This window comes from Lytechinus pictus, chromosome 7 (assembly GCF_037042905.1).
Source record: "Lytechinus pictus isolate F3 Inbred chromosome 7, Lp3.0, whole genome shotgun sequence".
Taxonomy (NCBI): domain Eukaryota; kingdom Metazoa; phylum Echinodermata; class Echinoidea; order Temnopleuroida; family Toxopneustidae; genus Lytechinus; species Lytechinus pictus.
This window is the reverse complement of record NC_087251.1, coordinates 24,566,847-24,582,264: the sequence shown is the minus strand read 5'-3', so window position 1 is coordinate 24,582,264 and position 15,418 is coordinate 24,566,847. Positions and strand designations below refer to the sequence as shown.

Below are 15,418 nucleotides of genomic sequence, written 5' to 3'. Positions count from 1 at the left end.
AAAACACCTAACCTTGTGATAGACTCTATAAAAGTGAGAATATAAGTGAAATAAGTACTAAAGTAATGAGGGAGTTGTACGTGTGTGATATCACAGATCTTGGTCGCATTGCCGATGGGAGGATCTACATGGCACTAGTGATCTCAATATTCAAATGCTCATAACTTTCTTATTATTCATTCAATCTTCCTCAAACTTTCAACAATATGTTTCTTTGATTTTTCTCTTTGATATGGATTCAGCTAGTTTCAAGGGTTTCATTCTCCTTTAAGACTTGCAGTGTTCATTTCATAATGTAATGCCCACACTGCATGGTGCTTAAACAAGGGAAACTTGGTTCTCGATATAAAACAAATAATCTTCCAGGAGGCAGTTTTAAAAAGAGTCAAATGTGACTCATGGTTCTGTTCAAGGGTTATAAATGTGTATACTATAATACTTTATTTCATTTGATATCTAAAACAGTAGCAGTGCTCTTGAAAGAAGGCTATCGCAAGGGCTAACACGGAGCAGCTACAGATCTATGTTTATAGCCTGAAGTTCAAGCATCTGACTGTAATGTTGTGTCAAACCATGAATCGGCACTGTTGTTTATGTTTTAAATCACATGTTACAAACTGAACTTTAAATTGATATGTTCAATAGACCAGTTCGTAGTTACTTCATGGACAATTTTGGTAAAATTACCCTTCATTTCTTTCATTATGATAGGCAGATTTCAAAGCAAGATATTATGTAAGCATGCCTTACATAGCAGGATGAAGAAATTGAATAGACCAGGTGACTAGAATAGCACACCAATGAACACTTTATGAAGGTATTTGTTGCATTCCTACTTTGAATACATATCATAGCATGTTGCATAATGTACTTGGCAAACTGTGAAATACCAGTCGTTCGTGGACGCATTGTTGTTTTTTGTGGATGTACATGAAAAACACAATTCAAAAGAATATATGAATAATCAGGACATCAAAGTTGGTGCTTATCTCATTAGATTTTAAACCACCATGTCACTTTAGTACAAATGACCTTCCTCTGATCATGCACAGAATCTTTTGATCATGCGCAGAAAGGAACTACGAACTGGCTTATTCACTCCCTTAACTTCTTTCTATCTTCAGGCCCTAAATCTGTTATCCATTATATTATAGTATTGTGTTATGTATTACATCACCCAGCACCATAAGATCACTGCTCTGGTAAATTGGTGTTGCTATGTACCCTTTTTATACTAATCTTCATGAATTTCCACCGAACTTCTTGTCTTGATATTTACTACCACTCCTTTTATACTTCTCATGAATCTGGTACAAATTAATAAAGACATTCGAAATAATATCTAGAGGCAACATAAAAAGAAATAGTATTTAATACTGGTACAATTACTGCAGTGAAATGCATGCAGCAAAGTGACATAAAACATGCATAGAATTGTGAAAATTATTGGCCCAAACACACAAAGGTAGTTTTGAATCTGTGATTTCAAACTGTGGTATATACAGATTTCATGCATTAGGAAGGGTAAAATAAAGGATGCAAAATTTTGCCACAGCGCACAAATCATACTGGTTGCTATATGAATCCACTATTGTGAATTAAATGAAACAAACAGTGGAATCATTCATTAAAAACTGCGGGCTTGTTGATTCTTAAAACTATAGCAAGACTTGTGAATTTAGCGTCCTGTGGCAAATGCTTGCCTTCACCATTAAGTTACCCCTTTCTAAATACATGTGCTACATGTAAATTAAACATTAATGCATGAAATATGCATAAACCATGGCTTTAAAAAAAGGGGAACTTATGAATTCAAGACCAGTTATGAATTCAGGCTAAAAGGTTTATTTGATTCAGTGGCTGCTCATGTGAATACTGCACAAAATTTACATAGCACTGAAAGCCAGCATTTACAAGGGCAAAAAAGTAAAATGCTGGAACGGATCTGCTCACATTAGTGGTCATATCTAGACTAAGTTATACAATGATTAAAAGTGATAATCATTGCTTATAAAATGCTAATACATTTGTGAGTGGCTTAATCATAATAATTGCATTAGATTCATTATTTCAAATTTGAAGCACAAATTATTTGTATACTGCACACATTGTAACATATTCATGATTTTCTTGTGTTAATGCAAACATATATAGACCTACTCCTAATGATTATGGTATGGCACGCAAAACACAACCAAGTCAATATCAAACAGTGGTGAAACTTGGCAAGACAAAACAATGAGACAAGAAAAAACCTCTCACAAAAATTAATTGCTGTACAGTGTGCAAAAGTGCATAAGTTACTTTTAAGAGAACTAAAAATTTATGATAGAATGGACCGTTATAGCAATTTATTTGTATTATTAATCTATATGCTGAAAAAGAAAAAAGAAATAAAAAGTTGTTAATAGAAACTGAAGTATCTACTAAAGTAAATTCAATGGGGGAAAAATCATGGCACAGAATAAAAGCTAGTATTTTTTAATTCAATAAATGTAGCGATGCGGACCATCAGTCATATAACAATATTTTTTGTAAATCCCAGAATATTGCTTTAGATAAAATTTACTCTTCCAACAACAACATACATGTATTTTTCTCAAAGCATAAGTCAATTTTCATGACACATCATGCAAACGAAAACGAATGTGGTACAGACAGATAAAAAAAAAATTGCAGAACTCTTGTTCTTGTATTATTTGTAGTTTTCTCATACTGATTAATATTTTGATCATTATCGAGTCAAGAAACTATTTTTTTTCTTATATATATGTACATGTTTTATACAACGGTTAAAATATTTGTTAATTGCATACAAAAAATAATATACATGTAAATCGAAAGATACTTTTAAAATTGCATAGATCATGAAATATAAATAATCCATAATACTGTTTTAACTCGGGCAACACACAATATCAAATTGGACGGAATGTAAATTTTTACAGCAAAACAGGTAATACAAAGAACTATATTGCTAAGTTAGCAAAATGAATTTTTAGACCTAATGCAATAAATGCATTCAATATCACTTGGTACTGATAATTGATGTAGTAATCCCTTTGGCAGCTCATACAGTAGCTATACTGGGATGAAAATGTTCAATGTTCACTGCCAGTAATGAATTCATAAATTGATTTGTAAGTCCCTCAAAAACCAAAGTACACATTTTGTATAAATTCTTTGATTATATAGTCTACAGTGAATTACCAGGCAGCCATTTTAAAACATTTCCATATATCATTAGTTCATATTTAAATGGCAAAATTAGTTATAAATCAATAAAATAAGGATTCCTTTTTTAAATGTTATTTAGCTAACCAATCAAATCAAATCACCAGTCATTTTTCTAGTTTTATTCTTCATTTTTCTGAGTGTATCATTCAAAATTAAAACCACCCTCTTATTTCTGATTAAACAATTGATAATTGAAACACACCTTTCTTTTTTTTATCATAGACATATATTTCTCTATTTTGCAATTTTTTTATTGATAATTTATTGTCATAATCAAAACATCACCTTCAAGATTATAAGAATTCATATTCTTTTCATATATCTATGTTCTGGTTCAATAGTATACAAATAATGAATGTTTATGAGTGCAATGGACAGAATACGTCATGAGGTGAAAGATGAAATGATCCATTCAATGAGGCGTTGCCGAGTTGAATGGATCATTGTTTCATCTTTCACCGAATGAAGTATTATGTCCATTGCACGAATAAAAAAAACATTCATTATTTGGTTTATATGACACCTAATTTTTTTTTTCATATGAAATTCATGAATGCAAAACATGCTCATGCAGTGCGAGTACGGTCTGTTGATTGTTATGTCATACAACATGTGCACTGCTGGTGCCAGCAGCTGCAGTCTCTGTGCCCGAGTGCAATGGACAAAATTGTATGGATCCAAAATTGCACGATGAATGGATCCAAAATTGCACGGTTGATGACGTCATTGCAAAATGGGCTGAATGAACGATATCAAACAACCAATCAAATCAAGGATCTATCTAGGTGTCATATAAACCAAAATAGCAGAAATTCTCTTTTGTCAGTTTGTTTCCTTATTGCAGAGATTACACTGGCCACAGTTTGGAAAGACTTCGAAACAAGCATGGAAACATCTTGGGATACAGGCTTTCCAGTGGGCACCCTGCCAGAGTTAATGAAGCTTGAAAAGTTTGTGCGTTGTATGCATGTCATCCACATATCTAATAAGAGGAAAAACAGGGGAAAGTGGTTTTAATATCAACTCACTTTTACCACCAGCAAAATAATGAATCATGGTATATTAGTGTTTGTGTGACAATCATAAACTAAAACACTCTGAAACTCAAATAGATCATAATGGAATTTTGAAATTTTACTTAACTCAGAGACAGATTCATATTGACTTGTGAAATGATTGAAATACTTTTGGCAAAAACCTTCATTGTGCTTTCATCTTTGTATATTATGTGGAAAAATAGGGCTCCCCTTAATTATGAAATAGAATTAGATTTTTGTTGCAATGTTTTATAACTTAGTATCTTGAAGCAGCGCTTCTTCCTATAGAGTATAGTATACCAAAAATTAATTCAGAATATTCATTGATTAGCCAATTATCAAACTATGAAGTAAGATTGATTAAATTATAAAATATAAAGAGTCAGTTAATCATAGTTCATACCTTGTCATTGGACTGTTTATATGAGGAAACCGCCTTTGTCTTGCTCCGATCATTGGTGGGGCATAGGCACTGCCCGTACCCCAGTTCGGTGGGCTATGTCTTAATGGTAGTCCTTTTGATGGCAGTATTTGTCGAAGGGTAGACCAATCTTCAGACCTCGAACTCGGTTGAGAAACGTAGAGTTCTCTCTCTTCCATTGCCCTTGAGAACTGTCGAAGAGAGGCCTCTCCCAACGGCACCCAGTGTCTCTCGGCCTGAGGCAGACGACGTGGAGCTAGCAGCTTGTGGCGAGGTACCGGGGCGGTGCTGCGGAGATCGGTCGGGATGTACCGCTTGTTGACCCACACGGTCTGATCGCTTACCCCATGGATCGCAACATCATCTTGTTTAGTGGGTTGACTTTCTGGCTCAGATCTATTTGAACGGCCATATCGCTCAGCAACAAATTCTGGATAACGCCATTTGTGGGCTCCAAAGTTCCCCATACATTGTGCCGTCATTTTGAACAGATTTTTTAGATTTTCCTGGCCAAAAACAGACTGGTATAAAAATACACCTGTTGCTCGCGCGCTACCCCCTTCTCTAGCTCTGCACTATCTGTATAGTGCGTATCCATAGTGACGTGACGCATTGTACATGTGCGTTGCGTTGATGATCGGCCTTCGAAACTTTTTCTACACCTCTCGTTAGACTCGTTTATTAAATTTATCAGAGATGTCTGTATGCATATGACGTACAACTAGGCGTTGTGGCGTGCGCCTGTAATCCAAGCTGTGGGGAAGTTACAAATTGATGCAGAGGTTCGAGGTTCGAGCCCTGGTCACGTCTTTCGGATGGTGACGTTAAAGGTCGGTCCCAGACGTAAATAATCATATCTGATTGATACACGTCTGACAAAACTCAAATACACACACATTTAATATCAGCTCTCGGAAGATATTGCTGATGATAAGAAAGGGAGAGACCGATTGGAAACAAAAGAATCGAAAGAAAATGGTTTCTAACCAATACCCAGGGGAGAGATGACCTTTTGTACGTTTAGGAACTTGCAAAAAAAAAATAATTTGTTTACCCATTGGATTTTGCAAATTTCGTCGCATATTTTTTACCCGGGAATTTTTATAAGCATTTTGATAAATATAAAAAAAAATTAAATGGGGACTCCGTGCTGAGTATAGATGAAGTAAAATCAGACAAAGAAAATTTCATCAAATCGGACAAGGAATAGCAAAGTTTCGCATTATTTCGGTGAAACACTGAGTTCTATCATGGACCTACAGGGGCAGAGTAGTAGGTCCATGGTTTTATGCATGTTTTCATGAATATGCAACGAGCAAGCTTCTGTCACATCCCCAATTATTACTTTGTATTTTATTACATGACATTATATTTATTCAAATTCGTCCTCTAAATAGAAAAAAAGAAAACGCGGGATTAAATGTGTAAGATAATCATTGCTGCCATTTTAATTTGTTGCAAGGGAGAGATATCACACACAATCATTTATGAAAATATGATATGATTTTATGCTAGGCCTATAACATAAGAAAAAAGGAAAGTGGGAACAAAACATCATCAACCCACCAACTGCATATTCATGATGACGTACAACAGTTTTCACTAGATATTGCTCCGCTTTGGAATTAAATAGTTTGTTTGTTATCAGATTTTAAATCGTTATCATCATCATCCGCATCATCACCACCACCATCATCATCACAAACAACAATCACCATGACCATTATTACCATTACGATAATCATCATTATCTTTCTTTATCATCTCAACTCAAATTTCCATTCAGATTTTCTTCTACTAGCCACTAATTATGATATCAACGACATACATCACAATCTTTATTGTCAATCCGAACTGCCATCACCAGCTCCATTATATTTACTGATATTATTTACATCTTCAACGTAAAATGTGATGTTTACCCTGACACTAACCTGATTGGTCTTCTCTACTCACTAATGCCCCTTTTGTCTCCTTGTTTCTAGTGTTGCTGTAGCTTGTTTGTGGTCTATATTATGGTTGTTCCACTTTATATGTTTGTCATTTTGCCTCCGACGAAGATTCTGCTAGGATCGAAAGCTTAGGCCCCTTTTTGACTTTCTAATTTACTCCATTGGCTCTCTTTTATTAGATAAGCAGTTTTCAGCAGCTTCTTTTTGCCAAAGAATAATGGAGTTAAAATTGTTTAAAAATTGGGTTTTGAAGATGTCACCTTCGAGCAGCTTCTCCATAGGTCGCACAATATTGATATATTTTTTAAATAAAGTCTCAAAATATTGAAAGTGATGTTATTCCTAAAAGGATATATAATTAGACAAAGTATTTCATGCCCCGTTCTATATGAAAAAAATATTTTCATTCATCATGTTTCATTAGAATTTATGGAAATTATATTACATGATAGGTCTACACGGGGAGATGCTCGCATACGACGTCACATATTAAAAACCTTATAAGATTCATTAATCTCTTATTTTCATCAAATCTTCACCATTTGCTTTTTTTCTGCTTTTATAAAACTAACTTACTGTCAAGACAAACTTTTCCTTTAACTTCCACAAACTTTTTTACCCCCTCCACTCTTTGACACCATCACCATTTTTATAATCCTTGTAACCTTCAAAATCGGTTAATTGCCAATTTATCTACTGCAAACTTGTCCACTCAACACATGGTCTACTTTCATTTATTCTAATGCCATTCTGTCCAACATTTCGTCTTACAACCATTTAGTCCATCATCACTTCGTCTAATCACCATTTTGTCTATGACCATTTCGTCTAATAACCAGTTGGTCTAGTATCCATTTCATTTTCATTCATTTTGCACAATTTAACACTTAGTCCAATTAGACCAAATGGACTAAATGGCTATTTGACCAACTGGTTATTAGAAGGAATGGGATCAGACTAAACGTAAGTAGACCATGTGGTGAGTGGACAAACTGATGGTAGACCAAATGATAGTAGACAAGTTGGCAATTGGCATTAGACGAATTGGAAATAAACCTCAAAATCGGCAGAAACAAGGACGGCGGCAAGATATGTTGAATGGGGGGGGGGGGGGGTCAAGAATTTGTTTCCTCTCAATTGAACTGAGATATTATAGAGTTGCACGACCTTTACCTCTTTATTTGTGCTCTCCTTTCTTCTCTCATTATTTTCCTTTTCTTTTTCTCCTCCTTTTCCCTATTTTCACTCCTTGAATAATCACAGGGGGTAGATGCCCCCTGCACCCCTCCCCCTGTAGGGCCACCCTGAGTAGAATTGTTTTGGGGGTATTTTTATCGTTGATAAGGATTGACAATCATCCACTGGCTGCTTAATCAGCCCGCAACACAACATACACAATCATACCAAGACCACATTAAAAAAAAAATTGAGTACTCATTTATCATGAACGTTTGAACAGGGGAAAAATCCTATAACACAAGGTTCCAAATTAATAAAGGGATTGTTTTCCTTTTTAATTCTGTATATCAGTACTAGTATGGTCCAGAATGCCTATCCTTTTGGGCTTTCAATAGCAAAGAGTTTAAGCCTTAGAACTGATATTCAGAAATTTAGAAAGTTTGGGTTTCCATGTTTGAGTGTAAAGTACTATTTACTTCTTTTACAAAGCTGGATCGCCAACAACTTATAGTGTGCAGTGGGCTTTATAGCAGTGGAACATGTGAAAAAATATAATTATGGGCTTTTTAAGTCCATCCCACTCTAAACTCACATTCGTGGATCAGGTTTCTGATTTGAAGTATTATTCCCACCTGAAGTATGACATTAAAAAGGGCAACAAATAATCATAACATGAAGCATTTGTACAACACATATTACAACTGTTCTAAGCGCAAAATAGGGATGGTTTCACACAACAGAACACAAACTCAAAGAAGAAACTACTGCGGTATATCACAGATTTGTACCATTTTTACTTATTGCTTCTGACATGCTTTTTAAAAGATACACAAAATCAGTAACATAGCATACATTAATAGGATATGATGAATCTACATACAATAAACATTTTAAAGATGTTGTGATGTAAAACTCCTGCAAACTTAAGAGGTTGTTATTCTTATAAGGTTATGAATTGTATTCATGCCCTACTTTCAATTTATTTCAATCTGTGAAGTAATTTTTTCCTTAGCTCAATGTTTTCAGAGTAATTCTTTTTCCCCCAAAACTGTTCAAAATTTTGATAAAAGTGACTTGAAATGTATATTTTGGTCATCTTTTAATATAATAAACATGATCATACACAATTAGAAAGATACCACTTGTAACTACTAGTATAAGGGAACCACATAATATAGAAATAAAGATAACATACAATTATAATAGTTTTACTCATTAACAATTTGATTTATACTCCAATAAAGAGGTTACAAACATGTGTATATGTATATATTTTGCATCAAGTACTAGTACATTATAAAACAGTACATGTAACAAAAATGTGATGAATTATCCTGTATAAAACAATGTTATAGTCATGTAGGCACCAAAATAGAACTTTTTCTGAATATATTGTGTTCATTACTTTAAACAAGTATTGTTTGAATTTTAAAAATCATAAATTCAGAAAAAGGGGGGCAACTGGGATGATAATGAGCAAGAAGGAAGTAGAGAGAGAGAGAGAGGGGGGGGGGGGGGACAGACAGGCAAGGAGGGGAGGGTAAGACTGAACTAAGTATCTAGAGATAACAGAAGTAGAAAAAAAGAGCGGAACTCTTTTATCACCAAATTATAAGTTAATCAAAATAAATGTTATAAAACTGACCCCCCCCCAAAAAAAAAGAGATAAACTACAGGTAATACCTGAATAATAAAAGAATCAAAACCTAAGTGGTAAGTGATGAAGAAATAAATGAAATTAAAATAGAAAATGGTGATATCATAGTTCGTCTGTTTCTTTCCTATTAATCTTCAGTAGTTCTACCTCAAAGATCAAAGTGGCTCCACCTAATCATTAAAAAAAAGAAATGAGAAAACAAGGTCATGACATAGAAGGGGATTTCCAAAGTACCAATGTAATTTCATCCAACCAATTTTTATATAAGAATTTGTGTGTCTGTTGTGACTTGCCTTGATTTTTTACCATGATTCAATAGCACAACAGAAAGCATGTCCTAGTGAATAGGATATGTTGGTACTCAGGTGATATAGCCCTGACATGTTTAAAAATAAGTTGCAAAGTAACTTCAATGAAATAAAATGGGTTCAAATACAAATAGTAAATTGGAATGAATAAATGCTGGGGTAAAAATAGCTCAAATCTAGAAAATACATCTTCCTTGGATGGTTCCATCACCTTCATTCAAGCCCACGGCTTAACAGAAGCCCTTTGTCAATTTCTCTATTGATGTGTAGTCAATCAAGATCAAACAATTTCATAAAGTAATATAAATTTGAATTTTGGTATACAAATACACCTTTAACCTTCTATAATTTGTATTTGTTTATAATGGTAATGGAAATGGAATGACCACAACATGGTGTCTTTTTCACAACAAAAAACAAAAAATTGGCATAGAGTGAAACATGCATTTTAATATTCCTCCTGCTCAGGAATTTGTGGAACATCTTGCAAGGCAATAGTAGCCTTTAAATATTTTCTGCTCTATATAAAATGAGACTAAATTTGTTCTATGTACCAATATTCTGTGATAATAAAGCTTGAATTTTGGAAGAAAAAATAGAATAATTATAAAAAAGGAGGATTTCCAGAAATGTTGATGCTACACTACATTTTAACATTTTTGGGATATATGGATTTTTCTTTTACATAATTATCATAAACAAGGTTATCTATGTTACTTATTCTGATAAAAAAAAACATTAACAAATATATATGTCAAACCGAAGAAAACAATGTTAATTTGAACTGAACTGAACATGAAGCAGTGTGTATATCATGCTTGTCACACAAGGTGACACAATAAGAGAGAAACTGCATCAAGAACACTATTCTATTCAACCAATTCAAGTTATTCACAAATATATCATTGACCAAGAATGTGGCATTTAGGCCAACAGAAAACCAAATGCCACCCAATATAATACAATTATTGCATGTTTTCAATTATTGCTGTTCTCAATGAGCATTGCTTGTAAATTTCTTCATGAGTATTCCATCAGCAGAAGACAATAATTGTATTTAATCTGTTGGACACTGGAATGTTATGCTGTATATAATGTAGCATGCATTTCTCACAGAACCCAGCCCATAGACACATGGGCCCGTATTCTGAAGTCAGGTTTAACTTAGACCATGGTCTAACTCTGTGCTAAAATTATGGGAAGCCAAAAGTGTCCAAATTTTTATTGCATTGTATGTTTCTTCTGTTTACTCTGCTCTTTCCTGGTTCTTTGATTGTGAAGACAATTGTCTATTCATAATTCCTAGACAATTGACAATGATTTGAGAGTCAAATTAGCTAAAATATTATATCTCTACTGTTAGTGATTTATGTCACAATTGGCTTTCCATACTTAAACCACAACTTTAAACCTGAGTTTAAATTAAACCCGACTTCAGAATACGGGCCATGGGCTCTGTCTCCAAGTGGTCAATTGAATTTGAAATGAATTGAATTGAATACCAATGTCAATGCTTACCTGGGATCTTAGGGGGTGCTCCCCTATCACCATATCCAAGATCTGATGGGATAACAAGCTTCCTCTTCTCTCCTTCACACATACTGTCAAAAACATAAATATACAGCTTTTAACAATGAACAGACACATCATTACAAAATGATTCGAAAATTAATCAAAAGGGCTTGTATTTTTAACAGAATACACATGTCATACAGTCTCATATTACATGGTTGAAATCAGCACTGGGCATGCGCATAACAATAAAAACAACATTAACACAAGAACAACAAGAACACCAAACAGGTGATACAGGCTCACATTACCTGTTTGATCTTTGTGACGAAGTAAAATATATAAATATGGGTTTGTCTCACAAACAACTTGACCAATCAGATTACAGAACATGTGACATCACTGCTTCCAAAAATATGATATTCTTTGATGTATTTTCATCAATCGTCCAATAATGTTTCTCTTATTTTTCTGCATAGATTCTCAAACCAATTCGTCGTCGGGGAAAACTTCCTCTTTAAGTTACCATGGGAATGAAAGCAGGATGGTGAGACAAACGATGGCCAAACAACAAAAGATTTATGGCAGGCCGTGGCAAGAAGCAACAGCGACACTAGTGTTTTGCAACTGCTTAATATTCAACTTACTTCAGTAGACCTTGATCCCAGCCTTTGATAACTTGCCCAGCTCCAAGTGTAAAGTCAAAGGGTTGTTTCCTTGGAATGCTGCTATCAAATTCTGTTCCATCTTCTAATTTACCCTGCAGTAATAAAATTGAGAAAGATAATGAAATGGTGATTCAAAATGCCAGTATCCAGCATGACAATGGACTACCACTGTACTGGAAGTTTTTTTTTTTCTACATTGTATTTGTAAAAACTGTCATTTTTATTACCATCATTTCTCATCATCACCGCCATCATGTACATTTTTATGATGATTTTTATCATCATCATATTACCATTTCCATTATACCATTAACATATTATCAGTATCAAGTTTTCATTTAGCATTAATACTATAATTTTCAGTACCATCATCATTTCATCATAATCAAATATATAACTGATATCATTATCAAAATTTGCTAATATTATTGTTGGTGATGATCATTATCTTTAACAGTGGAAAATGAGAATCATCATCAGTTTGGCATTAAGAGTGTATGCCGGGCAAACAGTCACAGTGATACATTAACTATTTTAACACTCGGGTCTATCCTTCCTCGAGATTAAATTTGGATGTGTGCAGATGGGTGACTACATCAATGCCCCCCCCCCCCCCTTCCCTTAAAAAAAACATAATAGTGAAGTTGGCATGTAATATTGGTTCCTCTGTCGAATATTCCTGAAAAACTTCTTCTTAATTCAAGTTAATTTTAAGAAAGTTATAACTCTACCAATAATGTGCCTTATCTTACAGTGTAATGCATGGAAAGGCGGTCTCCATTGCGTGATCTTGAAGAGCAGTTTTCCACCTTCTTCTTCACACCGATCTGTAGTTTCTTGCTTTTCTCTCCAGTAACATATCCAAAACAGCACAGTGATACCAGACAAAGGACAAACAATGACTTAAGAGAGATCATCTTGAAAGGTTTTATCTGTTGGTTGAGGAAAAACACACAAGTAGACTACATCAAAAGTCTGAAGAGTTACTTGTTGATAATAAGTCTTTATCATTGGGTTAATAAAACAGCCCTTAGTGGCAGAGCCCCCTGCCCTTTTACTGATTAAATAAACAGAAGACTATGGACAATTACGCGCACTAGATCCTGCTCAAAATTTGACAGAATAAAGGCAAGCCATATTTTGGTATGTATTTCCACTCCCCCATCATATATGTTCTATATCATGGCTAGAATCACTCACACTATTGCGAGGTTAGTATATTCTATACGAACCTCGCACAACCATCGTGTTTTTGTAGTGGATTTTAGAGTTGTCGTTAACATCGCTTCATAACGTGAATGATGTTAGCCGAAACCCATTCCGCTACTCACCAAGGCTTTTTATGGTATAAAGCGTTCCATTTTCAATTTTTAACATATTTTTTTAATTTAAAAGGACACAAAAAAGAGCAAAATCGCTTACCTCCGCCTGGAAAGTGGCTTCGCACGTCTCCTCCACGGAAATAAAAAGGAGGTCGTTGGTGGCGCTAATACAGTTCACAACCTTAATTCAGCTGTGTGGTTTTTTTTAGACTAGATTCATGATTCATTGTATGCGCAATTCCAATAATTGTTTGATAAAATAGAGACCCCAATAAATGCAATAACTTAAAAAACATACTTTTATTACTTTTTTATTATTTTTGCTGACGATAATACTTTTTGGAAAATATTCAAAACGATGACAAATTAAACAAAAAATATAGAAAATTCTATGTACCTTGAACAAAGCCCCGCAAGTGCTACCGTTCGTTTGTCAATTAACGTTCCACCAAAGTCTTTACAGTAAAAAGATTGAACACTATGCCGACTTCGCGTAACGCTTTGCATCGATTTACGTGTAAGATAATTTCTGTGTCTAGTCTTTCAATTGTAGTGTCTTTGATATGAAGATAAATCGCGCATCGGCATCGTTAATCTGACTTTGTGTTACGGGACCTTACTGCGGCAGCCCGAACACGTACTGTCTAAAGACGTCGTGTCGAGGTCCCCGGGGCAATACGGGACCTAGACCAAAAGCTTCAGTCTCTGTATTTTGGTTGTTCCGCTGAACTACGTTGGCTCCACTCACCATACATAGACTGAAGGGGATGGGGCCCCGTACCTACAGCCAACGTATAGTGAACTAGCGTTTTATAGATCGCGATTTAAAACTGTTTTTTAAGCAAAATTGAAAGTTTCATGGTTTCCATTATCAGGGAAATATAAATAACTTAAGTTATTGAAAAAAATCCTCTGGATGATTGAGAAATCTGTCATCTAAGACATTTTCACCTGACCTGACGGTTTTTCTTGCAAGTTGCCATCTTGAATGACGTCATTATCGTTATTAACGTAATGACTAATGTCTCGAATCGATATATCGCGATTATAACTAGTACTAGTACTAGTATAACTAGTATCGTTTATCTTCGGTTTCGTTCGCATATGGAGCAGATCGTATAATATCGAAAGCAATATCGATATCACATTCGTGATTGTTGACGTTCGTTTGTAAATATTTTATAGTTTGGCTGCCATTTTGACCATTTTTATCGTGTTCAACCCAATTAAACATCGGTAAAGTATATTTTTCATGCCTTTTTCATCTATATCGTTTAAAGTATCTAAACCTTGAAATATCAAGTTTTAAAAGTTTGTTGTTTATATTACATCCTTAGATTGTAAATTCGATGTGTAAAATTACATCAAACTTTGGACTGTGAATTGACAAAAGGGAGGGAATGAGAACACATGCGAGCCCACACGTACACCCAACCGTCGGTAAATGGGGATTACAGTAAAATGTCAGAAATTGTTGAATAAATCCCCAGAAACGACGGTTATTCCTGTCTATACGGGACCCAGATCCCGTGTGCCCGGCGCGGCGCCCAGGGCCGGCCAATGCGAAGCACGCGACTGGTGCCCACACGGGTACTGGCGCGGCGTAGTCACACTAACCCAGCTGAGGGAGCTCCCTCAGCTGGGTTAGCTATACACCAGAAAAAGTATGTATAAAGCATGAAATGTTATCATAAGAAAGGTGACATACGTATGTATTTGAAATGTTGGCATTCGCAAATTTAAAAAAGAAAAGAAAACTTACGATTCCCAGTTGATTTAGGCCAGCCGTCTACTTTAGGACACGCGTACTAATATCTATGGTTATGGTATCGCATAGTATTGGGCGAAAAGAAAAACAAATGTTTATTGTGACTCTTTATGAATCGTATAGTCCCAGCATGCCCGTCCCATGTTCCTAGATCAAATTTTGATCCCAAAAATTGAATTCAATAACCCCCCGAAATCCATCTGCATTTGTGTAATACAACTTAAAGGAAAATGAAACATTTCGAACAAGATAGCTTGTATGAAAACAGAAAAATCAAAGGAACAGATCAACGAAAGTTTTAGAAAAATTGAATGAATAATAAGAAAGTTATGAGCCTTTGAAGTGATCATTATGCCT

General features: G+C 34.8%; 2 protein-coding genes across 2 annotated transcripts; both read right to left on the bottom strand.

The window, feature by feature from the left end:
* Positions 1 to 1,343: 1,343 nt before the first annotated feature.
* Positions 1,344 to 5,638, bottom strand: LOC129264703 (uncharacterized). The gene is made up of 2 exons (XM_054902624.2): positions 4,678 to 5,638; positions 1,344 to 4,219 (listed from the first exon to the last, which is right to left on the bottom strand). The coding sequence occupies exons 1-2, from the start codon at positions 5,175 to 5,177 to the stop codon at positions 4,171 to 4,173; spliced, it is 549 nt and encodes a 182-aa protein (XP_054758599.1). The 5' UTR covers positions 5,178 to 5,638; the 3' UTR covers positions 1,344 to 4,170.
* Positions 5,639 to 8,591: 2,953 nt separating this feature from the next.
* On the bottom strand, positions 8,592 to 15,134 carry LOC129265896 (peptidyl-prolyl cis-trans isomerase FKBP2-like). The gene is made up of 5 exons (XM_054903809.2): positions 15,056 to 15,134; positions 12,724 to 12,903; positions 11,951 to 12,063; positions 11,310 to 11,392; positions 8,592 to 9,653 (listed from the first exon to the last, which is right to left on the bottom strand). The coding sequence occupies exons 2-5, from the start codon at positions 12,886 to 12,888 to the stop codon at positions 9,586 to 9,588; spliced, it is 429 nt and encodes a 142-aa protein (XP_054759784.2). The 5' UTR covers positions 12,889 to 12,903; positions 15,056 to 15,134; the 3' UTR covers positions 8,592 to 9,585.
* Between the last annotated feature and the right edge of the window lie 284 nt (positions 15,135 to 15,418).

Excerpts from the sequence above, each read along its gene's own strand:
- LOC129264703 (XM_054902624.2), bottom strand. The coding sequence starts at position 5,177 with ATGACGGCACAATGTATGGGGAACTTTGGAGCCCACAAATGGCGTTAT. Across the intron at positions 4,220-4,677 it reads ATAAACAGTCCAATGACAAG|ATATGTGGATGACATGCATA; the intron begins GTATGAACTATG and ends TCCTCTTATTAG.
- LOC129265896 (XM_054903809.2), bottom strand. The coding sequence starts at position 12,888 with ATGATCTCTCTTAAGTCATTGTTTGTCCTTTGTCTGGTATCACTGTGC. Across the intron at positions 11,393-11,950 it reads TGGGATCAAGGTCTACTGAA|TATGTGTGAAGGAGAGAAGA; the intron begins GTAAGTTGAATA and ends TGTTTTTGACAG. Across the intron at positions 9,654-11,309 it reads AGCACCCCCTAAGATCCCAG|GTGGAGCCACTTTGATCTTT; the intron begins GTAAGCATTGAC and ends TTTAATGATTAG.